The sequence below is a fragment of the Psammomys obesus genome, unplaced genomic scaffold (genome assembly GCF_907164565.1).
Source record: "Psammomys obesus unplaced genomic scaffold, mPsaObe1.curated_primary_1811, whole genome shotgun sequence".
NCBI classification, from domain to species: domain Eukaryota; kingdom Metazoa; phylum Chordata; class Mammalia; order Rodentia; family Muridae; genus Psammomys; species Psammomys obesus.
The window spans coordinates 23,710,797-23,726,686 of NW_026585895.1; the positions used below are offsets into that span (position 1 = coordinate 23,710,797).

Here is a 15,890-nt window from a genome sequence, read left to right on the forward strand (position 1 = left end):
AAAAAAAAAAAAAAAAAAAAAAAAAAAAAAAAAAAAAAAAAAAAAAAACCCAAAAAACCACAAATTATTGGGAACCTAGGAAGATTGGTATTTTCCAGGGTCTTTAGCAATGATCCAGAATATTATTTTGGTACTTAAAAAAAAAATGATCTCATTATGTAGATTTCACGAACTCTTAAAAGGTTATGACCCACAACTTTTAACCTGCTATTAGACCTGTGACCATCCTAAGTCTTAGAGTCTAGGGTTGATAGCCATTGTTCAGGTTAGTAGCCAGTGTTTTCTACACGTTTGCTTTGACCACTCACTGGGAAAGATTTTTATACGTGGAGATAACATTATATGGACTGAGCAGATTATATTTATGCCTTAGGAATCTGCACACATGTAAGAACAGTTAAAGAAAAAGAAGCCACAGATTGAAAGAGAAAAGGGGCAGTAGTCCATGGGAGGTGTAGGGGAGGAAATGATGTAATTACACATCAAAAAATAATTCTTTTTAACAGCTGTTCCTGGAATTCTGGTGTGAGGGGTGGTAGAGAAAGGCGTCAGCGTCCTGAGCACCAGTGAGTGGACGAGCCTAAGCTCTGCAGTGCTCAGTGTCCGTGTAGTCTCCCCATCTACCTGCCGCTCGTTCTCCTGAAACACAGGGAGATGAGCATCTGTGTTGATGGATTCTGCCACAGTGTTGCAAAAAGCACGGCATTTTTGTGCTTTTTACTATCGTGTCTTGATTGATGAAAATGTGGGAAATGATGAAATAGGTAGCTAGGATCATCCGACATTACCTTTTGGGTGGCTGGCTTAAATGAAACCTTTACAAGTCAGCTAAGTTTTATTTAATGAAATTCCTACTTCTTGACCATGGTCAAAGACAGTCATCCCAGAAAACATGCAGCGTGTTAATTGTTACAGGTATGCCACTGAGCTAACTGCCGATGCAAATAATTTCCGGCATAAACCTTTGTCAAGAAAACTTGACTAAGGTAGTGTTCTACCCGGAAGCTACCAATTCATTCTAGGACAGTTTTAAGAGTGTCTTTAATATGTAACAGGTTTCCTCACTGAGCAAGAGGTCAGCCATTTAAGTCATGGTGCTGTTCACTAGTTGTTCCAACAAGGAAGCTGCTATAGTTATTAAGCCCTGGACATGTTAGTGAGGTAGCTTAATCTTCAGTTAAATTTATAACCCTGTCGGATAATAGGAGATTCCTTTTTGTCCTGTTGTGTATGTGTTTTGTTGTTTGAGGCATGGTCTCACTCTGTAGCCCAGGCTGGCCAAAAATTGATGGCAGGTTTTGAACTTGAGCCTCCGAGTGTCGAGATCGTGTGTGATACACCCCATCCAGCCAGGCATATCGCTGCTTTTTGGTTGTGTTGTTTTGATTCCCGAGGAGGAGGAGTGTGCTGTTGCCCAGACTGGCCTTGAAGAGTCTACTGGAAGGAACCCTGACCCTCCAGCCTGTACCTCGAAAGCAAGTGCTGGGGCCACAGGTGCTGGCCACCACACCCGTTTCATGTGGGGAGGGATCAAACCCAGGGCTGCGTGGATGCTGGACTGAAGTACTCTACCTGCCGAGCCACACCCCAGCATTCTGTGCGGCCTTTGGTACGCTGATTGTGTTATAAAGACTCTTGCTTTCTTGTCAAAATCTACCCTTAAATATTGCAATGAATTGTCATGAGGGGGCCTGGTTTTTTTTTTTTTTTTTTTTTTTTTTAAATGTAGTTGAAGGTGTAACCACAGAGAAGATTATCTCAAGTAATTTCTGGATATTGTAGTTTGACTCTGTCGTAATAGAATATATGTTAGTGTAGCTATTGTCATTCTGAACTGTTGGTGGCATGTTGTGACATAAGTCAAACAAGTGGTTGTGAATTAAATTCTAAAAGTATCATGGACTGATATTTTTGGTCAGTGAATTAAGATTTCTCACAGATTAAAAATGAGGACTGTGTATATGAAAATTGATAAAGTAGAAGTTTGTAGTTTTGAATTTGAATTAAAAGTCTTGGTATGGTGTTACCAAAATGACATAGTTACTTTTATTGAATGATTCTCCTTGTAAAGTGTGTAGTCATTCTAAAATGGATTTGAGAGAGAATACCAGTTCCCTTGTCAGGATTGTGTATACCCTGTTATTAACGGCAGCAATGTTTCACCATATATCTGAGCTTTTTTTTTTTTTTGGCCATGTTAAATGCCTTGACAAAAGTCAGTTCAGAGGAAGGAGAAAGGTCCATGATGTTGGGGCTGAGGCAGTGTCCCTGTAGTCAGGAAAGAGTGAATAATGGATGCTCACAATCAGCTGACTTTCTCTTTCTACTCAAGTATAGTATTAATTTTAGGGACATACACATAAGCACACATACCTAAGAAGGAATTACTGTGTGCAAAATATTCCCAAGAATACAAGACATGACTGGCTAGTTTTTATGCTACCCCAACATAAGCTAGAGACATCTGCAAAGAGGGGCCTCAGAGAACTGCCTCCATCAGTGTGGCCTTCAGTTGAGAAAAATGCTTCCACTAGACTGACTTCTGTGCAAAACTGTGGGGGTTTTGTTTTTTTGATTGATGATTGATGTGGGTGGGCCCATTTCACGTGGGGCCGTGCTAGCCCTGGGTAGGTGGTTTTGGATGGTATAAGAAAGCAAACTGAGTAAATCATGAGGGGCAGCCATATGACAGAGGCCTCCATGGCCTCTGCTTCAGGTCCTGACTTCCCTCAGTGACAGACTGTTATCTAGAAGTGTGAAATGAAATTAACCCTTTACTCCCCAAGTTGGTTTTAGTCATAGCAATAGAAACACTAAGGCTCATTACAGTTGAGCTTCTCTTCATGTAAGCTTCCAGATTGTTCGACATATTTATTAACTTTCATAGCTGCAATCAGAATAACATATGTTAAGTGTAGTTACTGTTGGGGAACTCCGACTTCTCCCTGTTTTCAGTTGTCACCGTAGCAAGAATGTTGGTTAGTCGGATAAACAAGTTTTGAAGGATAGGGAGAATTTGATATGTGGCTGTAATGCATGGGCAGAGAAAATTAGAGACCAGTGCAACAGGAATTAAGATAAGGTTTTGGGGACTGAGTGAATGAACCAGGTAGATAATTTTGGCTACTGTTTCAGCATGATTGGAGAATATCAAGTTTTGGGGAGCTGAGGGGATAGCTTAGTGAGGTTAGCATGCACAAGGTGTCCCTGCGCTGAATGTCCAACAGTGTGGAAAGGGAAAGAAAAGAAAAGGACAGCAGTTTTGCCAAGGTCAGGGCATGAGCCCTGGCCTGAGTCGTTTTGTGGGGAGGAATGTAGGTGATACTAACAGGGCTGTCTCCGGCAACAAGTGCTAGAGAACTTGATTTCATGTTGGTCAGGTTTGGTATGGTAAGATGAGTCGCATCCACGTTAATAAACTTCAGTATGTGGACAGCTCCCACTGCTTTTTTAGGACTACTGTACTATAACCTTTTATGTGAAACAATCTGATTACTCTAAGGTTTAAATTAGAAAGTGACAAGGGAGAGATTTGATTACAGGTTTCATTTTTATAGTTTTATCTGTTTTATTCCACTTTTCCCAGTTACAGATCTTAGCTATAAGTGAGCTTAATATTCACAAAAAGAATTAAAGCACACATTTTTCTATATATTAAACCTTAGCATTTGTGAAAATTAGGGGAAAATTAAGATCCATTCTCTGATATGCACTAAAAAACAAGGAGAAAATGATAGTTTAATTGGAGCACTTTATTTACTTTCTAGAAAAAAGAAAACAGGAATTTCTCTGGTTCTTCCCTCATAGTAGTAGCTTTTCCTTAATGGGAAAGCTTGAGTCCATTTGGTAAAAGATATACTTTTAATTGAAAATCCTGTATTTCTGTCTAGAGTTCAACTTTTCTTGAGTTTATTCAGTCTACAGCTTTCTCAGCTTCTTGTGTCATACTTTGTGTGTGTGTTTAATCAAAATGTTAAACTCTGCAGCCAGTATGTCTTACAGTTCAATCCCCTCCTTCCAAGAGTCTATCACATATCCTTAACTCTTTGTTTATAAATGTTTATTCTCTCAGTTTTTTTAAGATTGGATAATCTATTGATGTCCCTTCAAGTTCATTTATGCCATTGAATTAACCCTGTGAGTCTGTGTGTATGGGTATATGCACAGTTTTTGAAGGACAGGGAGAATACTTACATGTCTGTAAGTATGTGTGTGTCTGTCTTACCTTTGCCATTTTTTAATTTGTTTACAAGAATTTATGTTATGTCCCAAGAATCAAGAATTAAGAGTATGTGGGAGGGACGGGAGCTGGTGGTGCACACCTTACAGAAAATTTTCTAATATTTTCATGATTTGTTAACAGCCTCTTTTTTTTTTTTTTTAAACGGGTTTTTCTGTGTAGCCTTGGCTGTCCTGGACTCATGTTGTAGACCGTGCTGACCTCGAGCTCACAGATATTCTCCTGCCCCTGCTTCCCTGAGTGCTGGGCTTACAGGTGTGTGCCACCGCACCCAGCTGTCACCTGTTTTTTTTTTTTTTTTTGGTTGGGTTTTCTTTTATGGACCATTGTATCTTAGAAGAAAAGGCTATATCAGAGACTTTATATGCTTTTAGCCTTTTATATTTATTTATGTAGGTACTTGGAAATGGACCTAGAGTTTTGCGCAAGCTAAGCTGAGATCTATGATGGTTTGAACCACTCTCCCACCCCACTTATCTTTTTATTCGACTGACTTTCTCTGCCATCTATTAATTGCTTCCAGTGTCTGCTCCACTGCTTCCCTTTTTATATGCTTAAAACAAGCAAACAAAACCACGTTGCAGAATGACTGTGGCATCCTAATTGTGTGTAGCACAGATGAAACCAAATGGTGTCTTGTTAAGGAAGGTGCTGGCATAAGATGTAGACAATGCTCACGGCTGCTCAGACACTCAGCTACACAGCCACCCCTCCCGCTTGTTAGCGTAGTTTTGCTCTGTAGCTTAGATTGGCCTGTACGTGTGTGCCACACCATTCCTAGACATTTTTCGTCTCTGACACTTAAGAAAGACTTCTGGGTAGGTCAAGTTACTTAAGCTTTCTATTTCTGTTGTGAAAATTAACAATTATGAAGATATTAACTGTACTCAGATTTTATTTGCTGTAATTAAAATAATGAAGTGAAATTACTTAGCATAGTGCCTGGTACAAAAACATTCAACATAGAATGTTGTGACTGTGTCGGTGGGAAGGTTTAAACAGTGTTGATGCTGGCAGTGCTAACAGTGTCAAAAGCTTTCCTCTGTGATGTTATTTTTAAGTTAACCTACCGTCACTTCATATTTTATTGCAAATACAAGTACATGAGTTTTTCTTGTATTTTTATGAGTTTTCTTATAGTTGTTATTTGTAGCACTGTTTATACCAACTTACTTTGTTTTTGAATTGTTGTGTTTTAAACTTTTATAATTATTTATTTTATTTACTTCAACAAACTTTCACCTAAAGTAATGGTGAGTTCATTTTAATTCTTTCAGATTATTAAATATATATATAAATGGAAAATTTAAAGGGTAAACAATAGACCCACACATTTTTTTCATTTTAGCCTGCAAACTAGTTTCTTAGGAACCAGAAGTGAGGGGCTGAGGCAGAATGCTAGTCTGCTCTGCAGGGGACCATCCCTGGTTATATGCCCCAAACTGCAAAATAAAATAAAACAAAAATTTCACTTAGTTGTTTTTTAAAGCTTATTTATTGTAAGATTGTTCAAGAAAACATTCATAGTGTTTACCATGGCAAGTAGCTCCATTTCATGAGCTTTTTTGGCTGCCAAGAACACTGAGCTAATAATGCTGCCTGTCTGCCTGTCTGCCTGTCTGCCTGCCTGCCTGCCTGCCTGCCTGTCTGCCTGCTTCCCTGCCTGCATGCCTGCCTGTGATGCTGTGGATACAAATGGAGGGGTTCTGTGGGCCATATCAGGTGATTTTTATATTTTTGTCTTCTATGTAACTGCAGTGTTATTATAGGATGTAAGGTGCAAAGTGTCACTGTTTCGTTTATGTATATATTTTTAACAGTGGTTGCTCTATGAAAAATGGGTTTTAGTAAGGAAGAAGCAGGTATACTTGTAAACAGTTAGAACTCTCATCAGCGTCAGATAATGTTCTCCGCTTTATAGCTCTCAAGTCTGTCACAGCTGCCTTGTGGATATGCGAAATCAGTCACCACTAGTAAAAGAAACCAGTACCAATTTATTGAGAAAAATAGCCTCTGCCCTTAGTCTTTGCTAGATCTCTGCTCTTAGTGACATAGATCAGTGTGGTAAATATGGTGATGTAAAAAATAATGGATAAATTTCAAATCCATATAGAAATAAAATTGAGATGAATTAGATCTGAGAGGACATGGCTTACATGTGGGATTTGTTTCATGATTGAAGGTACCATTACTTATAAACTTCCATCTGACTTGTATTTGCAGACCCTCCTATTCATATTTGTGCCACCTTGTACCAACAGTTCTTTAGGCCTTCTGGTTGAATGCTGGACTCTTTCTGGCCGAGCTGCAGGTTTATTTGAGCAGATTGTGCTTAGTTTTCATTGCACTGCTTACTGTGATTCACTCATACACAGCGACACGCTGCAGAAATAAATGTAGATGCAGTGTTTTGGAGGTTAATCTCCAACAATAACCAGTATTCTCTTTTCATTGATTTAGCTGTCATCAATGCAAGAACTTGGTAAAACATTGAAATGGCATAAAAACATGTACAGTGAAAGCTGATTCTCTCAACCTGGACTGCAAGTCTCTGGTCCTTTATCCCACAATTAGAAGTTTCTCATCTTTTTTTCCTAGAAACATTCTGCCAACATACACTCATTATGCTATCCCTGCATCTTTGTGTCCTGAGCACAAATGAGTTCTCACTGACTAACTCCTGTCCTTTTCACTTGACATATGAGCTAACACAGGTCCTCCTCAATCTTTAAAAAACTTGTACTTAGTTAAGACTTGACTAGTTCCTCATTGATGGACATACATTTTTTACTCTTCTGCAATTGTAAGGTGCTAATGAATATCCTTTAACTGTTTTCATTCCTGTAAGTACACTTCTTGTTGAAGCCATTTCCAAACTTCCCTTTAAGCCTAGGTTAGTGGGGAGAGGGGCCGCAGACCCCTTTACTTCTCTAGGCTGTTTAGGAGCGAGGGCTTCTTTTGGGGTATACCAGTCTCCATCACTGTGGCCGCAGCAGGCAGTCCCCTCCATCTGTCTCCTCCAAGCTGCTGCGCCACGACGGCTCTCCTGCCGCTCTCCAAACCGTCTCTGACCTCTCCAAACTGCCACACCTTTTCTTTCCGGGGTCCCATATTTATATCCCTCTCTGTGTGTCCACGCCCCTCTCTGTGCAGGCTGTTCCAACTGGCAAAGACCACGCCCGTCGGAGGCAGTTATCAGCTGTGGACAAACTAAAGCCCAAACTAAAATTCCATACTTGGGATTAAAACAAAACGTATTTACATAATGTAGCTGAGTTTTTAAAGAAACCAAAACTTCCACTACAACTTCTATTATATGCTCCTTTGAAGACTTTTGAGCAGGGAAGTTATAATATTAGGAAAACAAGCCTGATCTTAGGGTGACCAGGACAAAGCCAACATTATAAACATGCTCTTCATATGTTTAACGGTTTTCTTTTTGGGAAGTTTTTATTTTTTTCCTTTGTCATATTTGTCTTGCCTCTTTCTCCTTAGAAGAGTGGAGAATTTATTTTAGTTCATTTCTTCAGCTGCTTACATAATTTATAGAGGGTGAAACCACTTCTGCTTGATACATTGCTTTATTTGTTCTGTACATTGGTTGCCGCTATTTTCCAAAACAGCCATTAGTATTTCTGTTAAATTTTAGTTGTCTTTCTTAGTTGAACAAAGCTTTTGTTTGTTCTTTGGAGTGCCTTGTGTTCGGATTAGTTAATCAGACATTGTCTGTCTTTATCTTTCAAATCTTCGTATTCTTTTTAGAAATCTCTAAGCTTAGTCAATTTTTAAGCCTTAGGTTATTCCTGGGGGTTAGTTGATCTACAGACATGTTCAGATCCTCTTTTACTATCCTCATATGTCTATTTGTCTAGGGTAACCTCTTCCCTACAGATACTTTGTTCCAAAGGAATGTCTAATCTTTTGGATAAACAGGATATTCTCTGAATAGATTATTTACTGAGTAATAAAAAACCAGTACTTTGCTTTTGGATTATTTTCTCATTTTCAGGTATCTTGAAGTCTCAGTAGTAAAATTTAAAAAGGTTTATCAGAAACCTGTAATTTAGCATGGTACGCCTTTGGAAATAGACGAAAAGGCAACGCAGGCTACGGAGAAAGCTCAGTTGGCAGAGTGCTTGCCGTGCCCGTGAGCTGCGATGCCCAGCGTCTGTGGAAGGCATGTGCCACCCCTCCCTGGCTGTTTAAGCCACCTCTCCCTGGCTGTTCAAGGCTTCTTAAGAGGGTTATTTGCTCATGTGTACCTTCACAGAAGAGTGTTGTCTAGCGTCTGTGAGATCTTGAGGCTTCATATTTCTCATAATCTTTTAACAGAAACATTTTTATTTGCTGTTTGGCCGTTGTTTCTGTCTGCTACCTGATATCTTGGGGTTAGTTCTCCATCTGTTGAATGGACTAAGAGATTTAAATTTTTTATCATTGCTGTTGTGTGGACTCATAGAGGGCAGAGGACAGTGTTCCGCAGCTGGTTGTCTTCCACCTTATGTGGGTTTCAGGGTTCATGTAGCAACTGCCTTCCCTGCTGAGTCACTGCACTGGCTGTAGAAACCTTGAATAAAAGCATTTCACAAATAATGAATTTGTAACACTCTGTGCTTAGTGGATCTACCGAGGTGAAAGAAGCAGGTAGTGACTGTCTCCTGCTAGTCTTCCCGACCGGCATTATGTAAAAAAAGGAGGGACCGTGTGATGGGGCGGTGCACACTTTTAACCCAGCACAGGTGAATCTGAATTTGATGCCAGCCCCATCTACAAAGAGACTGACTTCCAGAGTAGCTGCTGCGAACCCTCCCTCAAAAACCAGTCAAACAAAGAAGACCCGAAAATGTGTGAGGGTTCACCGAATCTGCTTCTGTACTTTGCATTCCCACCGAGGACTCTTGGGGATTAGCAGTTTTCCCTGTTTAATGATTGTTTCCTCAGAGAGCTACCAAAGCCTATCCCTTTACAGATGGATGTTTAACTGGTCCTGCCCACAGCAGCCTGCGACTCCCAGCGGGAAGCAGTTGTCTTCCAAAGCTAAGTTTTGGGCACTTGCTGCAACAACTCGCTTTTTAGCTTCTCAGCAACCTGGGGCCTCCCGTGAGTTCTGGAAGCACTCTTCTTCTGAGCAATACCCCAGACCAAACAGGCCAAACAGTGATGTTTTTAATAGTAACATATTTGTGCATGTGAAACAAGGAAGCTAGCTGACAGTGTTTATACTTTTCAATCAACGCGTGTTTCTTCCCTATTGGACCTGTCCAGGCTTATGCCTACCAGATGTCAGTCTTCATAAACCCTGTGGTGACACAAAAGAGTATTTGGGTACACGAATTCCAACAATGGTAGCTGATGATTGATTTCTTTTTTCTTTTTCTTTCTTTCTTTCTTTCTTTCTTTCTTTCTTTCTTTCTTTCTTTCTTTCTTTTTTTTTTTTTTTGTATGTAAAATCATGTAGGGAAAAAGCTTTTTGTGGCCTTTCGTCTTTTTTTCACAATTCTGATGTTAGCATGCTTTCAGGATTGTTACAAATAAAGATCATTTTAGTAAAATGAAGTAAGTTTATCATTTCTAGTATTAGTATTGTGTCAAATTCCAATTGCTTGTCTTTTTTTTCAGTTTTACACAATTTGGAAAAATTGTAAAATATTAGATTCTAAGAGGTATTCTGACCAAATATGCCGAATATAATTTTTCCATTTATTGGATTGGGTTAGGTTTGTGAAAATGAGCTTGAATCATTGTATTGTTATAGTTGTTTAGAGGTATTTCCTCAGAGAAGAGGCAGCCAACATTGGTGCTGGGAACAGGCTCAGGTCCAGAAGAGTGGGAAGTTGACGTTACTACTGAGCCATCTCCCGAGCCTCAAATTCTATGTTATGCTTTCAGTTGTAGTAATTTTTAACCCTAACTTGTTCTTTACCTGCCTTGTTCCCTGCCTGCCTCATGCCTCCTTCCTTCCCTCTCTCTCCCCTCCCTTCCCCTCCTTCCCTCCCTTCATACTTCCATCCTTTCCTTCCTCTCCCCCTCCCCCATCTATCTATTTACCTGCATATGTGGGCTGTGCTGTATTTGAACTTCTGAGTCTTAACCTTCTGAGTCTTAACCTTCTGAGCACAGCCTTCTGGGCAAGTGAGGCTGTAAACAAATCACTGGACCCAGGAACTGGTTAACTTTCTAAATAAAGAAGTCATTAGTCACACCTTAGAAACTAATCTGTTTGTGTGTTTCATTTGTTTGTTGGTTTTTTGAGTCAGGGTTTTTCTGTGTAGCCCTCGTTGGCCTGTAACTTTCTCTGTCTGTAGTCCAGGATGGCCTCAAACTCACAGAGTGCGCCTCTGTCTCTTGAGTGCTGGGATTAAAGGCATGTGCCACCACCACCAGGCTAGAAAGTATAGATTCTTATGGAGAGCATAAAATTAAAAGCTGTGCCTATATATATTTTAATATCCTCTCCTAGAAGAAAATGCCATGGAGGGAAATCATGTTCTCAGTGTATTAATTTTAATCTTGTGATCATATAGGTTAGTTTTGAATACACAAAAAGTCGATTGGTTGGTGATGGTTTGGGTCCCAAGGAAAAGGACATTCTTAAGTACAGAGTTAAAATGGAAGGCCATTCAGGAGCAGAGTTTGAATTGATGCCCTACTGCTTGCAGAGTCTGAAAGCAGGCAGTTCTTTACACACTGTATTGTTTTTGTCCTAACACGTTTTTCTTTAACTAGTTGAATGAGTTAATTTTATTAATTTTTAAATACTGTATTTAGATAGTGAATACTCATGACAACAGGCTATTTTATTATCTGTATTAGTATTGTAACTTACTTGAAAAGTTTTACAATGAAAGTCTTTATACAAAGATAGTTATGACCTGTTTATTTGGAAGGAAAAATGAAGTTAGTATAGAAAAGTACAACAGGCGCCTCTGCAGTTAGAGCAGCCATGGAAAGAAGCCAGGCTGGCTACCCCATGCGGGGTGGGTTAGACAGGATCTGTATGGCTGAACAGCATAACAGCATGACGAGGACATATGGAGCCTGTAAATACTAATATGCATTTTAACACAAATACCCTAAATATCTCTTTGGTTTCTTTTACTACCACCTATAGCCATTGGTAATCATATAAACAAGTATTTGCTTAGGAAGACAAGTTAGGCTGGGCCTGGCGGTTTACACTGCAGTCCCAGCCCTTAGAAGGCTGAGAGGTTGAAGATTGCCATGAATTCAGGGTTAGCTGGTCTCCACTGTGAAACCTTATCTAAAAGACAAAACAACCCCTCCCCTCAGAACCTAGGTGCTAACTGTGAGTGAATGCTAGACCCTGGGCACATTATATGTATCATCTCTGAGCTCCGCAGCTACATCTTTGTGTTACTTGTAAGAATGTAATTGAGAGGTACTGTGTGGTTTTTCTCAGTATCACAGCAAATGAACTCCAAAGTACACTTTTTCACACTGGTAGCAATTGTTTCTACTTGTGTAGAATAATGTTTCATTCATTACTAAGAAGTCTTTCTAGCTAAACAACTCATCTTCCTCCTCCCTCCCTCCCTCCCTCTCCTCCCCTTCCTTCCTTCCTTCCTTCCTTCCTTCCTTCCTTCCTTCCTTCCTTCCTTCCTTCCTTCCTTCCCTCCCTCCCTCCCTCCCTCCCTCCCTCCTTCCTTCCTTCCTGTCTAGAATTGATGGGTAGGGGAGATGGCTCGGCAGTTAAGAGCTCTTCCGGAAGGCTCCAGGTTCAATTCCCAGCATCCACATGGCAGCTCATAGCTGTTGGTACCTCTGATCTGACACCCTCACATAGCATACACGCCAGCAAAACATAAAATAAAACGTTTATTCTAAGAAAACGAAACTTGAGGAAAATAACTTCTGAAGAAGGTGTCAGCTATAGGTTTTGGCCATATGTTTTAGAGGTCATGTGTGTCTGTACCTGACCCAAACTAGCCCTTAAACATTTATTTGCCCATCAGTAGCAACCCTGTCCTTCCCTAGACAAATACTGATGAAGGCAAAGGTTCTATAATAACGTACTTTCCGTAGTCCTATCATCTAAGGAAGTGACTGACAGCAACAATGGGGCATGAAGAGTGGCTGTTGACTTGCATAGGAAGCTCTTTTGACGTGGTCTCACTCAGAATGCTTAGAGTGTCACAAGATTTCCCTTACCTTGTGTGAGTCTTTTATAAGGAAAAAAATTGTATGTACCTTACGGGTTCACCATACACATCAACATAAACCTTGCATTGTTATAAGTAGTCTAAATTTTAAGATGTAATTAAATAATTTTTTAAAAGAAAATACGTTTCTGTGTGAATTCCCAATAGATATATTGCACATACATTTTTGTAACATTTATTGAAATGGTGAGCGCTTAAATGCGATGCACATAAATTCACTAATAGATGAGCGCCCTCTCTTTTCTTCCTGTAGCTTTTACTTCTTAAATCCTAAGCATTGTGATTTCCCTGCTTAATTGTGATATCAGTATATGCATTAACGTGACCATGGTCTCTTAGGTCTTCACGTTTGAGTGTCACCATTTCAGTGCAAGCCTAACCTATGTAAGATTGAACCTACAGCAGCTAAGTCCATTAAGAAAGCTGCTACAAAGTGATTTGGTTATTATTAACAGCTCGTACTAAGGCTAGAGTGGAAACATGGCTCTAATAGAACTTTAAACAGGATCTGTCTGTTTCTCTGGCTCTGCATGTGCAAGGCAGTGGGGAAGGTTCATTACACCGGAAGTTACGGACGCGTCCTGGTCAGCTACGACATACAAAGACACTTCTTTCTAGATTGAGAAGATGAGGATACAGTTTGTTCAAATTGACGTCTTCTTTTTCTTGCCGCTCTCGCTCTTCCTTCCTATTTTCTCCTCCCACTCTCCTCCTTCCTCCCTTTTAAAAAGGGGTTTCCCTGTGTGTTCAAGTTTGCCTTTACCTAGTGAACCTCCCCGCTCCATCTCCCAAGAATCTGAGATTGTGGGCATGTGCACCCACACCCAGCCTCCACTGCGCTCTTCATCATTCTAGGACAGCGGGTCTCAACCCTCCCACACTGCGACCTTTAGCACACTTCATGTTGTGCTGACCCCCAGCCATAACATTATTTTGTTGCTACTTCATAACTGTAATTTTGCTACTGTTATGAATTGTAAAATAAATATCTGATATGCAAGATACCTGATATATCACCCCCTTCCCCCCAAAAAAAAGGGTTCACAATTCACAGGTAAAGAACCACTGCTTTACATTAATACAGAATTAGGTTTGGTTTGAAATGATGAAGAACTTTGGGAAGAATAAGAATATAACATTAATTTTTTCCAAGATGATGACCTCATACACTTGTATAAAACTAGGCATTTTTAGATGCACAGACTGTGTGATTCACTGAAGGATATGGTGCCCCTAGAATTCAGTTTGTCTCAGGCTGAGTTGCAGGGACACATGCCTGTAGTCCCCACCGTGAGATCGAGCTGGGGGGACATTTGAATCTATGAGTTCAAAACCAGCTTGGGCACAGCCCTGTCTCAAAAATAAAATTAAAGTTGCTTCATAAATGCTCATTTTAGTTTATGTTCTGTTGCCGCAACAGTGTCTAGGGCTGAATGGTTTATAAGGGTGAGAGTTCTCAAGCCAGAGACACAGGGGATCTGAAGAGCTAGCCATATCGGGTGGCCACCATGCACAGCTCCCTGCTGCACAAGAGGGGATTCGGGACGCTCCTGCCCTGTCCCATGAGAGAGGCATGGAGGAATTGGAGTCTTCTGGGCCCCTCCTCCCGCTCTCACACTGAGGACTTAAGTTGGGAAAGGATACTCCGTTTTCAAAAGGATTTTGTGCATATTTCACTTTTCATTTCTAGACTTGTACCACACCTTTAAACAAAATGCATAACCACGCCTCAGTCTTTGGAGTAATTCTGCCTAATTCGGTGTTTCCCTTCTGTCCTAGATATGGAGTCTGGAGAGCGGCTGCCACCCTCGCCAGCCTCCTCTTCCTCGCCAACGTCCTCGTCTGCTCCGCCTGTGGCTTCAGCAGTTTCCAAAAGCAGCCTTTCCACGGGACCTGCTTCTCTGAGCTCTACAGCCAACCCATGTGGTGAATATCCTTTCAAAACCGACTTGAGAGTGCTCTGCTTTCAGGGCTCTGTGTTTATACCGCCAAGCTCTGAATAACATGTTCTTCTCTTGACCTGTCGGGTAATTGCTGGGTTAAACGTGCGGTCTTTTTGCTCCGTCTAGATTTTGCTCCTGGATAGCACTGATTATTCCTTATTCGCCACACTTGTAGCTCTGCCCTGAGGGTTTAGTCTTCGTTCCATGGTAACTATGTTTATGGACATGTTTCTAAGTATAGAGTCACAGGCCCAGGAAAGAGGGAAGAAAGAGAGAAGTCCTTGGTGCTTATATTTCTTTAACATTTATAATACTGTGTTTCCTATTTGAAATGAAGTGATTTATGTTGGAAGCTCTAGCTCAGTGGTAAAGATCCCACTTACTTTTTAGGCCTTTGGTTCAGCTCCAGCATGGCAAAATACATATTGTGCCTTTCAACACAAAGATGCCTTAAGAAGACTCCTTTCTACTTAAGTCAGGCTTGTCTGTTTCTTGTCTTATTGGAGTCATTGCTTTGGCCTGTGTGTTATCTGATACTTCTTTTCATTTAAAACAAAATCATGGAATGACTACAGGGGTCTAACCCTGTATCTTAAACAATTTGATCTCAAATGTTTTTGACCTATATATAACAATAGAACAGAACTTTCAGTTGGGTGTGGTGGCACACATCTGTAATCCCAGCACTCTGAGGCAGAGGAAGGCAGATTGCTGTGAGTTCAAGGCCAGCCTGGTTTACAAATTGAGTCCAGAACAGCCAAAACTACACAGAGAAACCCTGTCTCAGGAAAAAAAAAAAAAAAAAAGCTTAGAACTTTCATCTTTAAAAATAGCAATAACCTCAAGAATTTTTTCATGGATTCTTTGAGATCATTCTGGTTCTTAAAAAGTTATTCTAAAGTTTATTTCTTCATCATCGTAATCAATGATGTGGCATTGCTTCCAGCTCTCTTAAGTCTACTTCAGAATTGTGGATCGATGATGCAATAGGGCAGAAAAGACCACTTTTATCCTGAATACAATAGGCCTCCACTTTAAGGATATGTATGGTTTTTGTTTTGTTTTTTTAAATCACCTAAAGTTGTTCATTTTAAATAATGTTCTGAGAAGTAGCTCAGTTAAAGATGGCCAAGGTCTTGCCTTCTTGACATTTGTAGCAAGAATAATTCATTATGCTTAGGACCAATGGAACATTGTTCCCCAGAACGTACCATTTGTTTTATTGCTACAGTTTGGATAAAAAGGTATCATTGCAAAAAGAACAGTTGGGGCTATTGAGATAAGGGTTTTATTGGTTTTGTGAAAAGAGTATTATTTTTCTTTTCCATAAAGAATGATTTAAAACAAAACAAAACAAAACAAAAAAACGCCTGAGTTTAAGGCCAGCCTGCTCTACAGAGTCAGTACAGGACAGTCAGGGCTACATACAGAGAAATCCTGTCTCAAGGAAAACAAAAACAAAAACCTCCACCTGTTCCTAAAAAATGACTTAGACAGCGCTCACCAAATGCATTAAATAAATTAGGT

At 40.2% G+C, this 15,890-nt stretch overlaps 1 protein-coding gene across 12 annotated transcripts in view; it reads left to right on the top strand.

The window, feature by feature from the left end:
* Positions 1 to 15,890, top strand: part of Baz2b (bromodomain adjacent to zinc finger domain 2B) — a 215,322-nt gene that overhangs the window by 99,430 nt on the left and 100,002 nt on the right. For all 12 annotated transcript variants that reach the window (XM_055600961.1, XM_055600969.1, XM_055600966.1 and 9 more), the window contains one exon: positions 14,200 to 14,346. In XM_055600961.1, the coding sequence (XP_055456936.1) occupies positions 14,202 to 14,346 (145 nt within the window). In that variant the 5' untranslated portion in view covers positions 14,200 to 14,201. The remainder of the gene's footprint in view (positions 1 to 14,199; positions 14,347 to 15,890) is intronic.